At 36.5% G+C, this 20184-nt stretch overlaps 1 protein-coding gene across 1 annotated transcript in view; it reads right to left on the minus strand.

Moving 5' to 3' along the window:
- The window catches only part of Ctnna3 (catenin alpha 3), a 1347523-nt gene that overhangs the window by 456237 nt on the left and 871102 nt on the right, over nt 1-20184 (minus strand). Inside the window, exon 10 of the mRNA XM_041655198.1 lies at nt 16663-16755. Coding sequence (XP_041511132.1) covers nt 16663-16755 — 93 coding nt within the window. The remainder of the gene's footprint in view (nt 1-16662; nt 16756-20184) is intronic.

Raw genomic sequence — 20184 nt, forward strand, 5'->3', positions numbered from 1 at the left:
TACTCAGTAAGGATTTATGAAATGGTTGATGAATAAAATGTTTCAAGTAATTATTTGTTTTGAAAACTCTGTTTAAAGATTGGGAACAAATACCTGCAATGAGTGGCCTCATTATATTTTTGTTCAGAATGGCTTTTATTTATTTGTCTTAGAATCTCATGATTTATAGGAAACCTTTGATAGAAGCTCATGTCAGACGATTAATCATTGGCAGCCAATAGTGTGTTCAGCACAGAGAAGTAAAGACTTCCACAGGAAGGAGTCTGTCATGTCCTTACTAACTTACAGTCATTAACAGGGACTTTCCTCCCCTGCCAAAGCAGACAATGATTTTACTTAAAAATGCAATAAAAATTCTTCCTGTTAATAGGAAGTTGTGTTGTCATAAACTGTGATATTATTGAATTTCTAACCCTTTTTTCTTACTATCCCTTCAAATTATAGTAAGATTTCCTAACCAAAGCCCTTCTCGTAGATTGATGTTTGAAAGCCAAAGACTCTTTTCTTACTATAGTTGACCTGTTCTTTGATTACCTACTGAATGTCTCTTTAAACAAAAGAACTCTACCTGGAAAGGGACAGGTAGCAAAGTGAAATCCAATGGCAAGCAAGTCCTTCTCTTGTACAGAACTCGAGAAAATAGCCATGTGATTCCCCCCTCCCTTTCCTTCATTACTTCCTTCGTTCAAGTTTCCTTCCTTTCATTATAGAAAATTATTTAGAAAATAAATGTGAGGGTTGTAAAAGGAATGATTTGCCAATATTCTTGTTTATTCCATATGAACACTCAGTTCAGATTAATTTTTCCAGCCTGAGGCTTTTGCAAACATCATGTGAGCTCTGCCGGCACTTCTCCATAAGGGAGAGCAAGCATACACTCCTTTGGGTCCATAGGCTACTTGAAAACAAAGATAAAATCTTGAAAGATTTATTTCATATCCAATGATTCACTTGTGTTTAATGACATTATTTTAGGGAAAAGAACTCTTTGAAATTTTATAAAGTCATTGGAGATGAAGAAATTACAAAAAAAATTAGAAAGAAGATTAAAATTTTTACAAACTTCATACTGATACAGTTACTAAGATAGAAATTAGCTTTCTTATATAATAAGGTATATGCATTAATTCAGATCATTCAACTGTTAAAAGATCCAACGTTTAGAACTAAGTTTTATTTCAAGACAGTAGTTTTGAAAATTGAATGTGATGATGCATGCCTAAAATCCCAACATATGGGAGGCACCGAAGGGAAAACTGACAGTTTTCAGCTATCCTGAAGTATAAACTGAGAGTCTGTGTGGTAACAAAATAAAACTGAAGTCTATTTCTGTGGATCCGATGTGAGGGATTTTATATAAAGGACATTTTTAAGCAAAATAAACCAAATAGTTTGCAATAATCCAATCCTTTAACTCAATCAAATTGTTCTATTACCATCCATTAATCGTGTTAAAAGGGAGCCAAATTCTGTTTGAAATGTGAACCTTTATAGCCAGCTACAGCAAATGCTCTAAATTTGAAATCAAAACTTGGAAGGCTATTAAGACTTTGAAAATATTGTCTAGAAAATCAGAGTTAGAATATTAATATACTAACTTTTGTTTCAAGGAATAACTGTTACAAAACAATAATGGCAAATGATTTTAGAAGACAAGAATTATAGACCACCATTTCCCCACACTGACTGTTATACAATCTTAGACAACACACATAGCCTTCCAGGGTCATGTTTTATTAATTCATGCTAATTTAAAGTGATGGTAAGGACTGTTATAATCATATCATAATATGTTAAGTGCCAAATAATATTGTTATTTTTGAAAAGGTGGAAAGGCCTAAAATTCTAAAATAGAAAGGCAAAATGAATCACACGTCCAATGTTGAAATTAAAAATTCCTGTGATCAATTCTGTATAACTTTTTGACACTTAAGAGAAACATGAAAATTTCCATGCTTTTAATTAGAGAATTGTACATAAATGAAATTACCTGCTTAACTCTAAAATCAAGAAGACTGCTTGCTACTAAATCTTAATGCATTTATTTTTTTTTAATCCTTTACCTCACACAACTTGACTAACAATTTTTAAATCCATGCATATCCATAAAATGAGTTAAGGAATTTATATTCACGAAGACTTTTGCAAATATGAATTGTGTAACTACATGATCTGAAAAAGCCTATCACCTAATGTGAGATGCACGAGGGATCGTGTCCTGTCCGCAACAGAAAGAATAGTTTCAGACATTGTTTGCGTGTTCTGAAGGAGCCTTTGGCTTTAATGCAGTTTCAAAGAAGAGAAAAGGAAAAGTGTGCTTTGTGGTAGTTAACATATTTTATCCTTCGTTATGTAGAATTGACTTTTTGTGTGCGATAAATACAGTTTATGTTCCTCAAAAAGTGTGTTAAAACAGAGATTCATCTTTTAAATATGAACCATGTGATGATCCGTTCCCTGCCACTCTCTAAAACAATATTTTACCCCTTATTTGTTCCCCTAAAACAATGTGTCCTTTCTATACAGGCATGATCTCAGTTTCTCTAGACTCATGATCCTACACACTGCCTCTTCCTTCTCTTCTGTCAGTGCTTCTCCTGCCTGAAGTTGCCCCTGCTCCTGTCACACACTTCTGGAGGATGCAAAATCATTCAGAATTTTACTTTACTAACCATCATCTACAACACTAACCTTGAATCATAAACAAAAATAGCCAGATGAAAAACGATATCTGGTTTATATTAACAGTGTTTTCACATTTGTTCTTTTTGTTATTGATAATGATGTTGATAAGGCAGTGTCTTCCCATGTAGCTGAGGGTAGACTGAAATTGTGACCTCCTACCCCACCTTAGATGATTGACATGTGTCATTACATCCAGCATATGTGCTTTTAGATATGTTTCATTATCCTTGCAGCACTGAATTTTCTGAGATATTGTCTTAACTAAATCATACTTCAAGAGTTTAGAGGTCAGAGGCCAGTCCTGACCTATTGATTCAGTGTGATATGGAGTCAACATTCTCTCTTCCTAATGAGAATTCAGGCAACACTCTGCATCTCTATTGGGGCTCAGAGGTCACTGGCACTGTCAGTCACAACACATGGAATGAGAACCCAGTGACTTCAAGCTACAGGCTATAATTTTCTCTGTTTGTCACAGCACAAGGAAGGGATAAATGATTGTTTGGATTTGTACAAGGTCCTCAGGTCAACGAAGTTGTCATAACAGGGTGTAGAAGTTTTCAGGATGCTGGATCACTAATTATGTTCATATTCATCCCCAAGACAGAGGTCCTAGGAGAAACAGCCATAGGCATTCTCTATTTGGGCAAATATAATGATTCAAGCATATACTTCTTTCAGTTTTGTACTTAAAAATAGTGTTATTAAGAAACATTTTGGCACTAAAATTACTTCATAACTACACATAAAAATCTCAAATTTTAAAACTATATTTAAAATATTGCCTTGTGCAGTTAAGCTCTTTATGTTAGAGTTTACCTTCTAACACCTTAGGGAATAAATAATCTCAAACCAGAAAAGACAAAAGTAGGTAAGTATACATACACACAACACTACCATCACCACACAATCACCAGCAGAAGCAACAACAAAAATAACAGGAATCAACAATCGCTGGTCCCTGATTTCTCTAAATGCCAACAGTCTCAATTACCCAATAAAAATACAGGGTATTGGAAATTAAAAAGATTATCCTTAGTAAAGTATCCCAGACCCAAAAAGGTAAATACGGTGTGTATTCACTTACATATGGATATCAGCTTCTAAGTCAGTGATAACCAAGCTACAGTCTATAGAACCACGGAGGATAGATATAGAGTAAGAAACTGGAAGGAACAGATAGATCTCCTTATGAAAGGGAAATAGAATTGATAACTTTTGGATGGGTGGGGGGCTCTAAAATTGAAGGATCGAGTGAAGTAGGGAGAGGGGGTTGTGGGCAGAATTATGGGGAGAAGCAATAAAATAAAGGGCAATTTTAGGGGTTGTATGGAAACCTAATGCAATGAAACTTCCAAAAATATATGCATACACAAAGGTGATCTAAATGAAATCAACAAAATAGGAGAGACAGAGTCCCTTTTGGCCATCTCTTGTCGCCAAACTAAGCTGGCAGTACCAGACTTGGGTTACATCTTGAGTTGTTGTTCAAAGAGGCCCCACATGAATCCCCAAACAAGCCAGACTTTTCTTAAGTCTATAGGTTGCTCTCCACAAACTGAAAAGCAAATCTTTGTTGCTGAAGATGATACCAACACAACACGCTGAATATGGAAATGAAGAGCTGGTATCTATAGAGAACCTTCACCCTGACATTTCAAAACTTTTGGTATAGGAAGGAACTCAGCATTTTGTCAAATTTGAAACATAAATATCAAGCCAACCACAAAACCATTATCTGTACCTATATATTCCCTGCAAGATATGCTAACAGTGGTTTTCAGCCTGTGAGTTGTGATCCCTTTAGGGGTTACAAATATGATGTCCTGCATACCAGATGCTTGTGTTACATTTCATAAGAGTAACACATTTACAGTAATGAAGTAGCAGCTAAATAATGTTATTGTTGAGCATCACCACAATGTGAGGAACTGTATTAAAGGGTCACAACATTAGGAAGGTTGAGAACCACTGTGCTTGGGCAATGGTAGATCAAAGCTTGTGGGAATAACCAGCCAATGACGGATGTGACTTACGGCCTATGTCATGAGATAGAATACTACCTGATGACCAACAACCTGAGACTACATAACATGGGGACCTAGGGAAAAACAAAACAATACTGGTCTAAAAGAAGAAGAAAAGAAAAAACAGTGATAAAATGACTCCTAATAATACCATGCTTTACTCATAGATTGGTGTCTATTCAACCATCATCAGAGAAGAAATATAGAGACTCATAGACAGACATTACACAGAGGATGAGACACACTGGAACACTTAGCCACAAGGGGGGTTTCTCCAACAAATCCTTCCTCTCAGAACTCAGGGAACCCCACAGAAAAGGAGGCAGAAGGAGTGTAAGAGCCAGAGGGGAAGGAGGACACAAAAAACCACAAAGGCCTCTAAATCAACATGAGCAAAGCTCTTAGAAACTTACAAAGACTAAAGCAGCATGCACAGGGTCTGCACAGATCTGTACCACATACTCTGCAGTTTTATTAGGGTTCCCAGTGTAGTGATTTTAGGGGTGGCGAAGGGTCTCTGATTCTTGTGCCTTCTCTTGGGTTCCTTTACTTCTGTTGCTTTGTCTTATCCAACTTCAGTGTGACAATTTTTGTTTTATATTATTATATTTTATTTTGATATATTTAAAATAAATGATGAGCCACTAGTATAAAGGCAAACTATTGAATTCTCATTAAAACGATTTGGGAGAGGGAAAAAAAACAAATTTTTCCAAAAAAAAAGTGCAGGATATATCAGCCCCATGATGTCCACGATGAACATAAGAGAACCCACAAGTTTTTTTGTGCTTTTATTTGGTTACAATTATTTGTGGGGAAAGAGGGAGTATATTTTGTTTTCTAGGTTTAGAGTTTTGTTGTTTTATTGTTTTTGTGTGGATTTGGAAAAATAATTTTAAGTTGGGTAGATAGAGAGGAGGAGAGAATCTGGAAAGACTTGGGGAGAGAAAAATATGAACAATACATATATAAAGATTGCTTTAAATAACAAAATACAATAAAAAATAAACAATTAGAACCATTCAAGGAATTCCATATATCAAACATACACACAAATACCCATACACACATGCATGTTTGCACACATGCACATGTACAGATGGGTGCACACAAAAATGCACACAAATGTCTGTATATTTAAGATTTAACATGAGTTTTAATCCCTCAAAAATCAGAATGTCATATTTCCTTAGTATATAGCCTAAGTCATATGAAGTCCATTTCCATGAGCATGAGTTCACTGGATAAATGTTCACTTCTTCACACTTTAAAATTTAGTGCTGCACCTTGCAATGACCAAAGGTCTCTGTCTGTGGTGGTAAAGCACAGCCTGCCATGGATTCTAACAGAATACCTTGAGATCCTTTTTCCATGGGTGGTAGTGGCATGTGCCCTTAATCCCTGCACTTGGGAGGCAGAGGCAGGTTGATTTCTGTGAGTTCGAGGTCAGCCTGGTCTACAAAGTATGTTCTAGGACAGCTAGGACTATACAGAGAGACTGTCTCAATAATAATAATAATAATAAAATAGATTCATTTTCTCTCCTGCATGAGTAGTCTTAATCATCTTGTTCTTGCTCCTTTTAGCTTTAGATCTTTTGTAATTGCAACATACATTTATGGTTCCTGTACCTCTTTTAGAACAGTTACTAGATCTAACTTTGGCCTCGTAAGTTCTTATAGCATTGTCATATCATCAGCCTTGGAAATTCAGTGTGTGTGTGCGTGTGTGTGTGTGTGTGTGTGTGTGTGTGTACAAGTGTATGTGTGTGTTTTGTGTTCTATAGTGACTCATTTTATTTCCAAGTTCTTCTAACGGAACTATCATCTTCCAACAGCCATTCTCACATGATTTAAAACTATTTCAATTACTATTCAGTTTGCATAGTCTATTTTCATTTTTTCTATATTATAAAGTTTTACTCTTCCATCCCTGACCCAGATTCTGATTTCACCACACAACATTCAGTAATAGCTCATCTGATGTGGTCTCACTGTTTCCCTACTCAGAAGCCACATTTCCCAGAGTAATTCACAGAAAGCACAATGGTAGAGTCACAGTTCCACACATGTTTTGACTTGGCCAAATCTGTTAAACCAAATCTTCATGCATCATTGAGGGCACTGCTCGACTTTCTCCACTGCCCGTGTCCTCACACTACTTCTCAGTTTGGTTTGCTGTCTTATGGTGCTTGGATGAATGTGGAAATGATTTCGCTCATCATATGGACTGAGCTTGAAGATGATGAGATGATTCAGTGTGTATCAACTAGATACACACTAGACAACTAGAGTCTAATCCCTAGATCCTTTGAGAGAGGGATAATATCAATTCCATAAAATTATCCTTCAATTTCTATACATGTACCATGGCATGTGCACATGCCTTTCTACTACAGATACAGACTCATTTAAATTTAGTAATAATATTAATTATGATGATGATACATATTTTAAAATTACAAACACTGAAATGAGCATGGATATATTTTAAATTTATTATTGATGGTAATTTTTCTGATGTGTCAAACCCTACAACTGTGAAAATTTCATATAACAAAAACTTGTATCTAAAATGTCAAGAGTTCTCAGGTTGAAAAATAATGTGGCTCATGTTTGTCACTTGCTCTTATAAATTTCCATCTCTTCTACTTAGGATTTTGCTTTTTATTTTCTCAAATGTCTCTTACTTATCTTTTAAGACCTATAGAAAATGTCACTTTTCTGTGAATCTCCCAACAAAAATCATTCTATAATTCCTATGTCATTTTATCCTCTCTCTCTCTGCTTGGAACACTATTTTGCTATTTTGTGCTTAAAATATTTTCTCTCCCTATGATGATAAACTTCCTATGATAAACTTTTCCTATATGTCTGGAATGTTGTTTACATTGGCCAGCACAGGTGTACAAACATATTAGTATCACACTATTGGTTCTTACAGTAATATTATTGCTGTGTCTATATTTAATTTTACAATTCAAAGAAGGGTACATTCTCTGATTTGTAGTTATTTTATAGTTTTGTCTTGGCCTCAATGTCAAATCATAATGTAGGGTGTTTCTTTTTGAGTCATCAACAAATTTTTCCCCACTTGAGCTTTTCAGTGCACAATTTCTGTTTCGTCTCCCAGGATACATTTCCTCAGACATTAAGATTTATCCTTCAGAGCTTCTATAGGGGGTAAACCCTGAGTCCTTTCTCTCTGACCTAGCTTATTCCAATGTCATGGATGCTCCCAGAAGTCTGATATGGATTTGCTGAAAGTAGTGTTTCTCAGAGCAGAGGAGAGTTCTCACTGCAGTCAGGCGACGATACAGAGAGATAGCAGCATGGAGACAGACATTTATATCCAAACTCAGCAAGGTAGCATCCTCCTAACTGCAAGCTGGTACTCTTTCTCCACCCAGCCTTCATGACATCACTGAGAGAGAATTACGCTTTGTGTATAATCTCAAATAATCTTAGTTAACTGTTAATTATTTATTGTAATTAATTAACCATTTAATTACAAGCAACTTTAAACTTGTTTCTTTCTTATCCTTCTTATAGCCTTAAGTGTCTATGTCCAAAATCTCAGATTTTGTTCAATTTTCTGAAGAGAAAATATATTGTAAATGCCCCATGAGTGCTTTCATGGGTCCGACTTGGAACCACTGGAGAATGAACTTATTTCACATTGATTTTTATGAACCTGATGTTTAGGCATAAGCAAAACTTCTATCATCAGCTTTCAAAGATGAATACAAATTTATCTGCTCCCCAATGAACAAAATTTAGAAAACCGAGTGCTTATACTTCTCAGATGTTATAATATTTGATCACAATCAAATAGAAAAAAAATGTTTCTATCATATTAGTCCAATGCCCTTACCAAAGCATGTGCTATATTGAACTATATATCACAACCTAATCAGAATTAGTTCCTCTTGCAGTGACACTATCCTGTTCACTCAGAGGTAGATAACAGCAGTCACTTCCACGGCTGGCATGCCAGTGCACAATGTGCCAGATTGCAACTTCTATATCTTTGGTTAGAAAATAGAGTTTTTATAGACCCCAGAGTAGGAAGGGAAATGGGAAACACTGGTACATTTCAGAATTCACTTATCAAGCCTGTTTAAGAGAACAGTGGTGAAAGAAGAAAATAGTACTCTGACCCCTGACCAGTCAGTCAACACACATACACTAAGAATCCACCACTTAAGGCTGGCTCTTCAGGGACAGCCCAGAGCAGCCTAATCTGTCAATCCCTGGAACCTACATGGTGGAAAGAGAATTGATTCCAGAAAGTTTTCCTCCCTCCTCCATACAACAAACAAGAAAACAAACAAAATAAACACAACATTTATTTTAGCTTCCTACTATTTAACTGATGTTAGTATCAAGACTCATCAACAAGACACAGTCCACACTCTCACAGATCTGACATTTTCAACACATCACTCAGTTCACACCCTCTCTCAAATACACTGCTTCTTTATTCCAAGATTCTACGCATAAAATAAACAACTTTCTTCCCTAGTTACCACAACCAGAAACCTTTTGCAAAGTAGTTTTACATTCCCCAAAAGCTACGTTGAAAACATTGCCTCTCTTAAGTCTGCGCAAATCGCTGGAAATCTATTCGGAGCCTCCTGAAGCTCTGTAGGTATGCTGAGTCATTGGGTAAAATTTCATCAGAAGGACAGATGGAGAAACAATAATGCTCTTCTAGGTGCGATTGAAATTAGACCAAGATTGGAAAACATGATTAGATTTGCAAAATTTAAGTACTTGTGAGCAGCTGCCTGATTGAGTCTAATCTCCATAAGGAAAATATCCTAGTTTTTCATTATTTTTTCATAAATTATAGAATCCCATTCATAGAGATAACTCTTAGGATCATTAAAGTGTGAGATCTCTAGCTCCCCAAAAAGGGCAGTGTTTTCCTAGATGTCTTTGGTAAGGTACAGTGTGCTTGGCTTTTATTTAATCATGTCAGCAAGAAGCAATAGTTCACCATATCTTAAAAAATTCATTGCTTTCCTGTCTTTCTTTTAAAGTGGAAATCCAGAGTAGCTATCTAGACATGGACAACCCAGCACCTAGTATATAAAATTAATTTCATTACACAATTTTAGCATCATAACAACTTCAAAGGGATTAAAATCATGCAACTGTTACATTACTAACCTAATATAATTGAGTAACCTAAATTGAGAGCTCACTTATATGACTTTTTAAACCTAAGTAGATTTTATAAACAAAGAGGACAGAAAGGAGGAACTTACACAGAAGTGGAATTTTTCTTTTGCAAGCAATGAAGTAGAAATATGAAGGATTATTGTTTATTATTTTTATTCCAAAGATAAAGTGTATTTGATGAATAAGAGAAAGGTAAATAATACACAATTATAATCAAGTTGCTGAATACATTTTGCTATATCAGAAATTTTACTTACATAATTTCACTGTAAACAATGAAAACGCTTTCACCAACTCACAATTAGAATTCAATAAATGGCATACAAAATGTCCTTTTCAATTCTGGAAGTTGCAGAGTTTTAGAGAAGCAATATTTTTACTATCTGCTTCTGCAATTGATTGTGCTTAAGACCTTGCCTCCAGTTCTGTCTTCAACTGACTCCTGATTTTAAACATTATTCCCAATTATGAAATATTCTAGAATCTTGAATTCTTTCTCTTTCAGTTTTGTGCTAATATGCAAATAAAAATGTTGATATATACATTATAATGTGCATATTCATAATATAATATATAATTATATACATATGGTATATGCCTATATACATGCATACATGTATACTATCATGTATCACAACCTAACCAAAATTATCTCCTCTTACAATGCCAATATCCTGTCCCCTCAGAGGTAGACAGCACCAATCATTTCTCATGACTGGCATGTAAACAATGTGCCATATTGGGACTTCTATTACTTTATTAGAAAATGGAGTTTTCATAGCCCCCAGAGAATGAAGAGGAATGGGAAACACTGGTACATTTCAGCAATATATATATTCCTCCAAGTAAGTTGTTAAAAATAATTTTACTGGGGCATGAAAAAATAGCTCTTTGGTGAAAATAGTGTATTCCACTCTTCTAGAGAGTCAGATAGGTCACTATCTCCTGTGACTCTAGCTCTAAAGATCTAATATTCTCTCCTGATCTCCTCAGGTACCACACTCGGCTGCACATCCCCTTCCCCACACATAAACAAATAACTTTAAAAACTAATAAAGGATTTTTCAAAATAGTGAAGAGTTGAAACCTAACGATAATCTACCCTTTTATGCCTAGACTAGTTCAGGTATAATTGTTTCCATAGCTACAGTATCTCAGCATTCCTATCATCCAGATCACATTTCCTTCTTCTGTCCCCTAGTCCCGAAGGGGATTTCAGAAATGGGGTCCTGGGACCCTCTAGGCTTGTGCATTCTGCATGGTATATGGCTCAAGTAGTCATCTACCTTAGCCAAATGTTATGATGTCTATGACATTGAGATCCTTCGTCTTCAGTTAGACTTAAGTCAGAACAACCCTGCTACCAGCCTTGTCTACACTGATTTGAAACATGCCTCCTGGATTCAGCTCAGAGACTGTAGCTGTGCCCCTCAGGGCCTGTCAGAAACAGTCTTTCACTTTAGGGCCCTTTGAAGATTTGATGACAGTGAACATGTGTCTCTAATGCTTATGTTCCTTTGGCTGAATATTTTTCTGTTGCATTCATGAGGATTACATACAACTCAGTTTCAAGACATGTCACTATTTCAAATGCTGTTTGTTAAATATGCTGCAAGCGACTATCCTCCTCTAAGCAAGCCACCTGTAACAAAACATTTTACTTCTAGCACTTTAAGCACAATGGGGAACAATGATTTAATATGTTGAGCTAAGGGTGAATTCAACAAGACTTAGCAAACAGGAATAAAGTGTCATGCTGTCAGAAATCCCCACTCACTCCAGAGTCAACTTAGAATGATTTTTTAATAGTTTCGTCTTTTGGATGAAAGACCTCCAAACAAGTGTAAAAGCAACCAACCTTCATGCAAGCTGACTTACTTCTTAAACAGCTTTCAATTTGGTGATGACAGACATTTAGTTTGTCATTATGGAAGCTTTTGTGTTAAAATTTTACTCATACATTTTGCAAACATATATACACATATGTGTTTTCAGAAATATCTGGGAGTTGTGTTAATGTTCAAAAATTAAATGCTTTTGTATTTTAATAGATATTGTCAAAGCACAAAGCTATAAAACTACTACTACTACTAACACACACACACACACACAAAACACTGGAGTACTCCAAGAATACTAATTCCAAATTCCAGGATGAGTAGTAAAAACAAATATATGCAATATATAATATCAAATTTTAAAAGTCAACTTGAGGAACTTCAGAAATGGCTCAGTAGTTGAGTGAAATTATTGCTCTTACAGAGGACCCAGGTTCTACCCTAAGTACCACATGGCAGCTCACAGCCATCTGTAGCTCTTGCTCCAGGGCCTCTTAACACTTTCCTTTGGTCTCGAGCATGTATGTGATGTACAGATACATAAGCTTTCAAAATACAAATATGCATGAAACATAAACTATTCTAAAATCAATTTGAAATTCAGAGAAGCTTGGGGATCCTTTCAGAACTTATTTTTTGATTAAAACATGTTAAACTGTATTAACTTTTTAAAAAGTTCTCACAAGCTATTGAAACTCACTTTGAAACAACTATTATCTTGTATTTCTGAAAGTCAGGACTTTCTTCGTGCCTGTCTGTTTACGACTCTAGTTGATGGCATAAACCTGGGAAAGCTGGACTTAACCGTGAGGCAGATTAAAGTCTCATGAAATAGCCAGCTTTATCCAGAGCATCAGACAATTTATACTCTGAGGCTATAATCACATGAGTAAGGTATTCAAGAAGAAGCAACATCTGGCAAAACATGTCATTTCATAGAGGTATAATAATACTAACAGTTGAAGTTTACTCCCTCCTATCCACTACACCTGGGAAGAGCATGAAAATATGGTTCAAGAACAGTTCTGTGTTTTAAAGAAACTGAGAAAACAAGACTCTAGTTGTCTTATAGTTTTTTCACAAGTGCTCAGAATTCTTGTACAACTCCATTCCTGGACTGTGTTCCAACACCTGTCTATTCCACTCCATCCCTCTTCCAATAGTTTTAATCTGATACCTATGGTTTAATATTTATACTTATTATAGACTTCATAATTAATTATAATTCATAACCTAGACTATAAAGGTTTTGGAAAGGACTAGTTTCAGTTAATACATATTATTTATCCTCTTATAAGTGAACTAATACAGGCTGGGCATGGTGCCAAATATCTGTAATGTCCAACCTTTGGGAGGCAGAAGTACGTAGATCACTACAACTTTGGGGCCAAAATGTTTACAAAGCAATCTCGAGTCCTATCAGCCCTACACAGTATGACCCTGCCTCACAGATAATTCCAGAATTTTACTCAAATTACTAATGAATTATTGACATGGATGAGAAAAAAAGTATGTGATTGCTGCTAATTAGTCAATGTCTCAATGTTTCATGGGTAATAAATATATCTACTCTAATCAGCATTTAATTAGTATATTTATAACCCAAACTAACAGCATCTTTATATTATCAACCAGTAAAATGCATACATCAAGGAAACTTTTACAACTTATGAACAAAAGGCTTTTTAATCTATAGAAATCTATAATGTCTTTGTCTTGTGCTAGAAATCTTCCATTACTTTATATGTTGATTAAATATTTATTTAATAGCCTTAGATACTGATTTTCCTTTGAGTGTAGGGGATAAATTATTAGACATATTCTCTCCAAATATATGCAGGGTTTTCCACATAGTAGTTATTCAATGAGTATTTGCTGAAAAAACAAATCCTTTTCACATGTACACAAATGTCTTACTGAACAAGTGGCTATATCATGAACTAAACCAAGGGAAAAAAGAAGAAAAAATAGTTGAAGGAAGCACAGAGGGATGTGTTATCCATTTGGTATCTGAAACATTAGGTACTTTCTAAGTTACAAAGTAGAGAGAACTACGGAGATTCAAATATGTAAGCTTACTGTTTAAGGAAAAGGTTGATTGGCCAAATAAATTTTTGGAGGCCATGAGCATGCAAAAGATTGTTTTTAATTATAAAATTAAAAACAAAGTAATATAAATTCAAAGAATCAATAAAGGATATAAAAATGTGATTAAAGAAATATATGTATAAAAACATACACATATTATATATATATATTTGTATATTACATGTATATAATATGCTGCTTGAGAGAAAGATTTGATAACATACTACAAAATAAATCTCAAGTATTATAACATTTTTTTAAAAATTATCACATGACTTTTATGACATTTGTGAGTCGTCCTAAAAATTTTGTGAAAGGGGAGAAAGCGAAAACAAATATTTTATTTACATATACACACATGTATATGTAAATGTGTACACATATGTGTGCATAAAATACACAATAGAATTTTACTGAGCAATAAAGAAGAAAGAAGCTACATTGTTTGCATCAAATGAATGCAACTGGATAATATCATAATAAGGGATTTAAGTCAGATTCAGAAGGACAAACATTACACTTTTTTTTTCCTTTGGGGACTATAAATTCCCTGTTGAGATATAAAATCATGTATGCATATTCTACAGAAAAGTAATGTGAAACTCTCTAGGGAAATTAAGGAGACCAATAGAACTTGGAAAAGAAATAAAGGAAAGCTTTGAAAACCTTGGGGCAATGAGGTCAAAGAACAATACACACTTACATGAAAATATTCCTATGAAATACAATACCATGTACAATAGATATACTCTAATTTAAAACATCAGCAAGAAGTGATATAGTATCAAAGTCAAGCCTCTAAATATATACCCTTATTACCACAAATACTTAGACCCTTCACCTCTCGCCAGAGAATTTTCTTAATGCAGTGGACGGTGGCTAATCCAGAGACTCAGAATTTGTTAAACTGAGGAGGATAAGTGACTGTGTTTGATTCTAACTGGGACATGCCCTCCCAGCACTGGGGAAACACTAGAGAAGAAGCAGGAGAAGGGCTATAAGAGGCAGCAGCTGGAGAGGCTTGCTGGTAGCCATGTCTTCTGGACTTTACAGAACTAGCCCACTCAAGAACTCACTCTACCTGTGGATACCGTCAGAAGGCCTTCATAAGGTTAATTCAGCCCATACCACAACATGTAAGAGTAGGTTCACCAGCCACCACTCCTAGCTCAGGAGCAATTCGCAGATGATGGCTACTGAGAGAGGAAAATTCAGGGGGTTTTTTCTGTGATAGCCCACGGTAGGTTGCTCATGCTTCAGAGGATAAAGTTACACCCATCCACACATGTATGACACTAACAAGACTCAAGAAAACAGGAGGAGGAAGAAGAAGAGACCATAATAATGAATTTGGGAACAAGATATAGTAGGAGTCCAAGAAGAGCTGGAGAAGAAATTGATTAGGGTATGGTTATGATCTTAATACATAGTATTCATGTCAGAAAATACCAAGAAATATTAATTTTAGAAATCTTCCCCCTTTAAAAATGAACAAAAATATAGGCATGTAACAAAATTAGAATGTCAAGTGCTCATACTTGGTGGGGGAAAGCGCACTCTCCCCCCAAATCAGGAAATTAACAGCTAGATCCACACTTACCGGTCTTTACACTGAAAAGAGACTCCATGAAGTAATAGCATCAAGTGTTGGCCACCACTTAGACATAAGAACCTGTATAAGCAGTTGAAGTTTGTTCAAGAAGCTCAACAGCTTTAGAGACCTTGCTGCAGTACCCTGTTCCCCACAAGTTCCCATAGAAGACTGCTTATCAGTTGGAAGATCACTGCTTCAGACCAGCTAGCCTTGTCTTAATTCTAAGGAAACAGCCACCTTGGTTCTTCCCTCAGGAGTATTAGCAATGAAATTGTCAGTAAGATCAATCAAGCATTTAACAAGTTCTCCTTACACCATTTGTAATCTTTACAGAAGTCTATATGCACACCTTTTTCTGCTTTTTTTAGTGTGTTTAATATTTAATATGTGCCCTTCTGATTCATTAATTCAAAGAAACCATTGATCTAAAATAATTCCCTAAAATTATGCTGTTCATTGGATCTTAAGAAACTACTGAACAGTTACCAAGAAAATAGTTTTGACGAGTCATATCTTCTTTGGTTGCTTGGTTGGGTTGGTATGGGTTCAACTGCATTCGGACACTGTCTTTCTCTCTAGTCCAGGCACGGTGGCCTCACACTTCTGATCCTCAGGTATGAGAGTGTTAATATTATCCCCGTTACCACCATGAACTACCATCTAAAATTCTAAAACAACAACCCTTACCAAAATAAACACATGCCATGGTTTGTATTAGTAAAACCTTGCATAAGGGTTGTCTTTGGCTTCTATTAAAGTTTTATCACCATCCTGTTTTTACTGACAAAAGAACTACTGATTTATAATAAACATCTCTATAAAATTTAATTTTTCTATTAACAAATTTTCTCATCTGTAAAACAGATGCCTTTCACTAAAAATATCCTTTCATCTTGTAATATTTTAGGATTTATGGTACACAGCTATTTTTTCCCCTCAGAAATCTCCAAAATGAGGCTGTTTCTTAAGTAGAGGTTAAAGGGATTTAGCAGCATGAGCCGGGTCTTGATTCAAATGTGCCCATTTGCAATGGTTCTTAGCCAGCTTCAGACAGCTGTAGATGTGTAACTCAACAAATCTTCCAGGATCATCCCAAACAGCTTTGGGAACTACTTCCTTGGTAAAGAATAGGCCTTGATCTGAGCACTCACTATGCCTGTTTATAACAAGCATTTTAACATATCTCAGTTAGGTATGAAGGATCAAGCATACCCATATAGGACACATTGACTCAGTGACCCTACCTGTGGACACAGGGTTTCCAGGTGGTTTGCAGCGATTCTGACGATTTTAATCCCATCTTCATTTGTTGACATGGAACAAGCAAGGTTTGCCACCTTTAATAGAATTCAAAACATTGCCAATTAGTTCGGGCCACTGAGGAAACACAGAAATGTTTGCTATTGTGGATGAAGAAGGGCATGCACGCATTTACCAAAAGTGCAGTGTCAAGCAACACTTTTATAAATATCAGATATCTCCTTCAGAAAATCATTCAGAGAAACCATTAAACTAAATAACCAAAGGGATCCTGCCTGAGGGAATCAACATAAAGAGGAAATGCTGGTGAATGAATCAGTAGCCTCCCAGAGTCTCTTGTTATCAACATCTAACCCATAATAAGACATTCTTTGGGGGTTGGGTAAGGTTTACCCGTGGATCGCATGCTAATAGGTTCTTGGAAGCTCCTTTGATTGTGGTTTATTTTAAGATTGTAATTGTTTTATTATTTCCCAGAGGTCCATTATGCACACTGAAGTTGCATTAAGCATAGCTGTATCTTATTCATGTTTTATTCAACATCAAATATGCTGGGATCCCAAGCTGGACTAACACGAGATAATTAAATATTATTTCCTGTTCTTGCTTTTCTACTGTAACTTAATGAACGTTATGACATTCTGGCAGCCAATTTAATTCAAGTATTAGTGACACCCAAATCTATTTTAACCAATGCGTTTGAAGCTTACACTTCCTTCCACTGAAATGAGCATTCTTTTAAATAATTATCATAATTGCCATTTCCAAAGCCTGGTATTTACAGGTTTCTTATCTCACGTCATAGATTTGAGAAAGAGTGTGGAATTAGTTTTCCTTCCAATGAACACCAGTTTATCTAAAATTCTTCTTGTAGCACCATGGGAGTTTCTAAAGAAAAGCACTTTTTTTTTATTTTTCTAAAACTTCAGTGGGGTTTGGAGTGTGTGTGCACATGCATGCAGGAGAGCAAGAACCATGCGTATGCGAGGAAGTCAGAGGACAACGTAATGGGAATTTGCTTTTCTCCTTCCACTGTGGGGATGTGGGGGCAGGACTCAGTTCTTCAGATTTCATGATAGATGCCTTTACGCTAAGCCATCTCCCAGGGGGGGCCGAGTATGTTTGTTTTTGAACTACTAAAAATATTTCACTGTCTTTATCTATCGATCTATCATTTATATATATGTATATATATCTTGTACCTCATGTGCTAAAACACAAAATGAATTCAGATTGAAGAGATTCAGGGGTTGTAGGACTAGCAAATAAATAGCGGGTATCTTCGGGCTGCTATTTTAAGACGATGAACTGAAATTTCAATGGAGATATGTCTTGCTTTTTCTGGCAACACATTTAATACATGAATGGGAAAACAGCTTCTGGTTTGCTCTTCCATATGACAGAAGAGCAGACATCTATTATTTAGCTATGGAGAAGCATTGTTCGATTTATTAACGTACAGGAAAATGGCTTACTTGGAGAGGCCTTTTGTTGGCTTGAAGGTCACAATACCTCAGCCTTCATATCTGACACATAATTAGTGCCTTCGTGAATTATTTGAAAAGGGCAATGGTTTCTGTGCCCCTAATCTCCCAAACCTCATTCCCTGATAGTAAAACTTTTGCAAACTTGAAAACTGATTAAAGTTAAAAATATGGACTATTTGCAGAATTTTCTAGTTAAATTAGAAGGATGCTGACTAATTGAAGCTTCAGTTCACAGAAAATTGATCCTATGCAGACAATCCCTTCCTTCCTATTTTTTCCTGGTGTTGAGGACCATAGGCAGGAATGCTAGGAAAATTTCCTACCATTTAGCCCATCCTCCTACATCTTGCTTCTTCTTGCTTTTATTTTATCAAATAAAACTTGAAAGCACAGTATTTCAAACTCTACAGTCCCCAGAAGTACATGGCTATCACAGATGCCGACTCCGTCAGCATCCCCAGTATCTTCATTCTGAGTCTGGTCTTTCGGCCACCTTATCTTGTACAGAGCACCCTCATTATTACCAGCATCTGCTTTTTCTCTTTTTGCCTGTGGCATCTCCTCTCCCTTATTTACATGGGTCTTTTAAAGTACGGACTCAGCTAGGCAGAGGCAGGTGGATGTCTTTGAGTTTGAGGCCAACCTGGTCTACAGAGTGAGTTCCAGGACAGGCTCCAAAGCTACAGAGAAACCCTGTCTTGAAAAACCAAAAATTATCTCCATCCATCACCAGATGAAGGTTCTATGGTGATATGCAAGATATTCGTCAGTATTGCTATAGGATAGGATCATTTCAGGTTCCCTATCCTCAGCTGCCCAAGGAACTAACTGGGACATCGCCTTGGGCTCCTGGGAGCCACTCTAGGTTCAAGTCTCTTGCCAACCCTAAGGTGGCTCCCTTAACTAAGAATTGTGCTTCCGTGCTCCCCTATCCAACCTTCCTTTATCCCACTCATCCTGTTTCCCCAAGTTCCCCCCATCCTCCCCTTCTCACTTTTCTCTTCCCATCTCCCCTTACCCCCATCCCACCCCACCCCCAAGATCCCAATTTTCTCCCCGGCAATTTTGTCTACTTCCCATAGCCAAGAGGATAACTATATGTTTTTTCTTGGGTTCACCTTCTTATTTAGCTTCTTTAGGTTCACCAATTGTAGATTCCATGTCCCTTATTTGTGGCTAGAGCTCCCAAGGTCCCAATGAGGAGCGGAAGGAGGGAGAAGATGAGCAAGGAAGTCAGGACCACGAGGGGTGCACCCACCCATTGAGGCAGTGGGGCTGATCTATTGGGAGCTCACCAAGGCCAGCTGGACTATGACTGAAAAAATCATGGGATAAAACCGGACTCTCTGAACATGGCGAACAATGAGGGCTGATGAGAAGTCAAGGACAATGGCACGGGGTTTTGATCCTACTTCATGTTCTGGCTTTGTGGGAGCCTAGCCAGTTTAGATGTTCACCTTCCTAGACATGGACGGAGGGGGGAGGACCTTGGACTTTCCACAGGGCAGGGAACCCTGACTGCTCTTTGGACTGAAGAGGGAGGGGGAGAGGAGTGGGGGAAGGGGGAGAAGGGTGGGACGAGGGGGGAGGGAAATGGGAGGCTGGGAGGAGGCTGAAACTTTATTTTCCTTTTCTCAATAAAAAAATAAAAATGAAAAAATTAAAAAAATATATAAAAAAAGATGTGGAATAAAGTTCGGGCTTTGTAAAAAAAAAGAAAGAAAAAAAGAAAAACCAAAAATTACTAATAAATAAATAAAATCAAGTGCGGACTCTGTCTTTGGGGCAGCAGGTCTAGCAGACAGACTTGCAGATCTCTGTGAGCCCTTCTCCACCATGGACCTCTCTCCTAGAGCACCCTTCAAGCCTTCCATTAGCACACGGAGTTGGTGAGTGGGCACAGGCACACAATATATGGATGCAGCTGCACATGTCTTTCTTGCCTCTTCTTCTCTATATCGTTTGTTTTCTTTAAAATAAAAATGTATCCTCTTTCCATTCTTATCCATTTTGAAAGTA

This window comes from Microtus oregoni, unplaced genomic scaffold (genome assembly GCF_018167655.1).
Source record: "Microtus oregoni isolate MIOR12 unplaced genomic scaffold, Mior012 000007F_ref0000211, whole genome shotgun sequence".
Taxonomy (NCBI): domain Eukaryota; kingdom Metazoa; phylum Chordata; class Mammalia; order Rodentia; family Cricetidae; genus Microtus; species Microtus oregoni.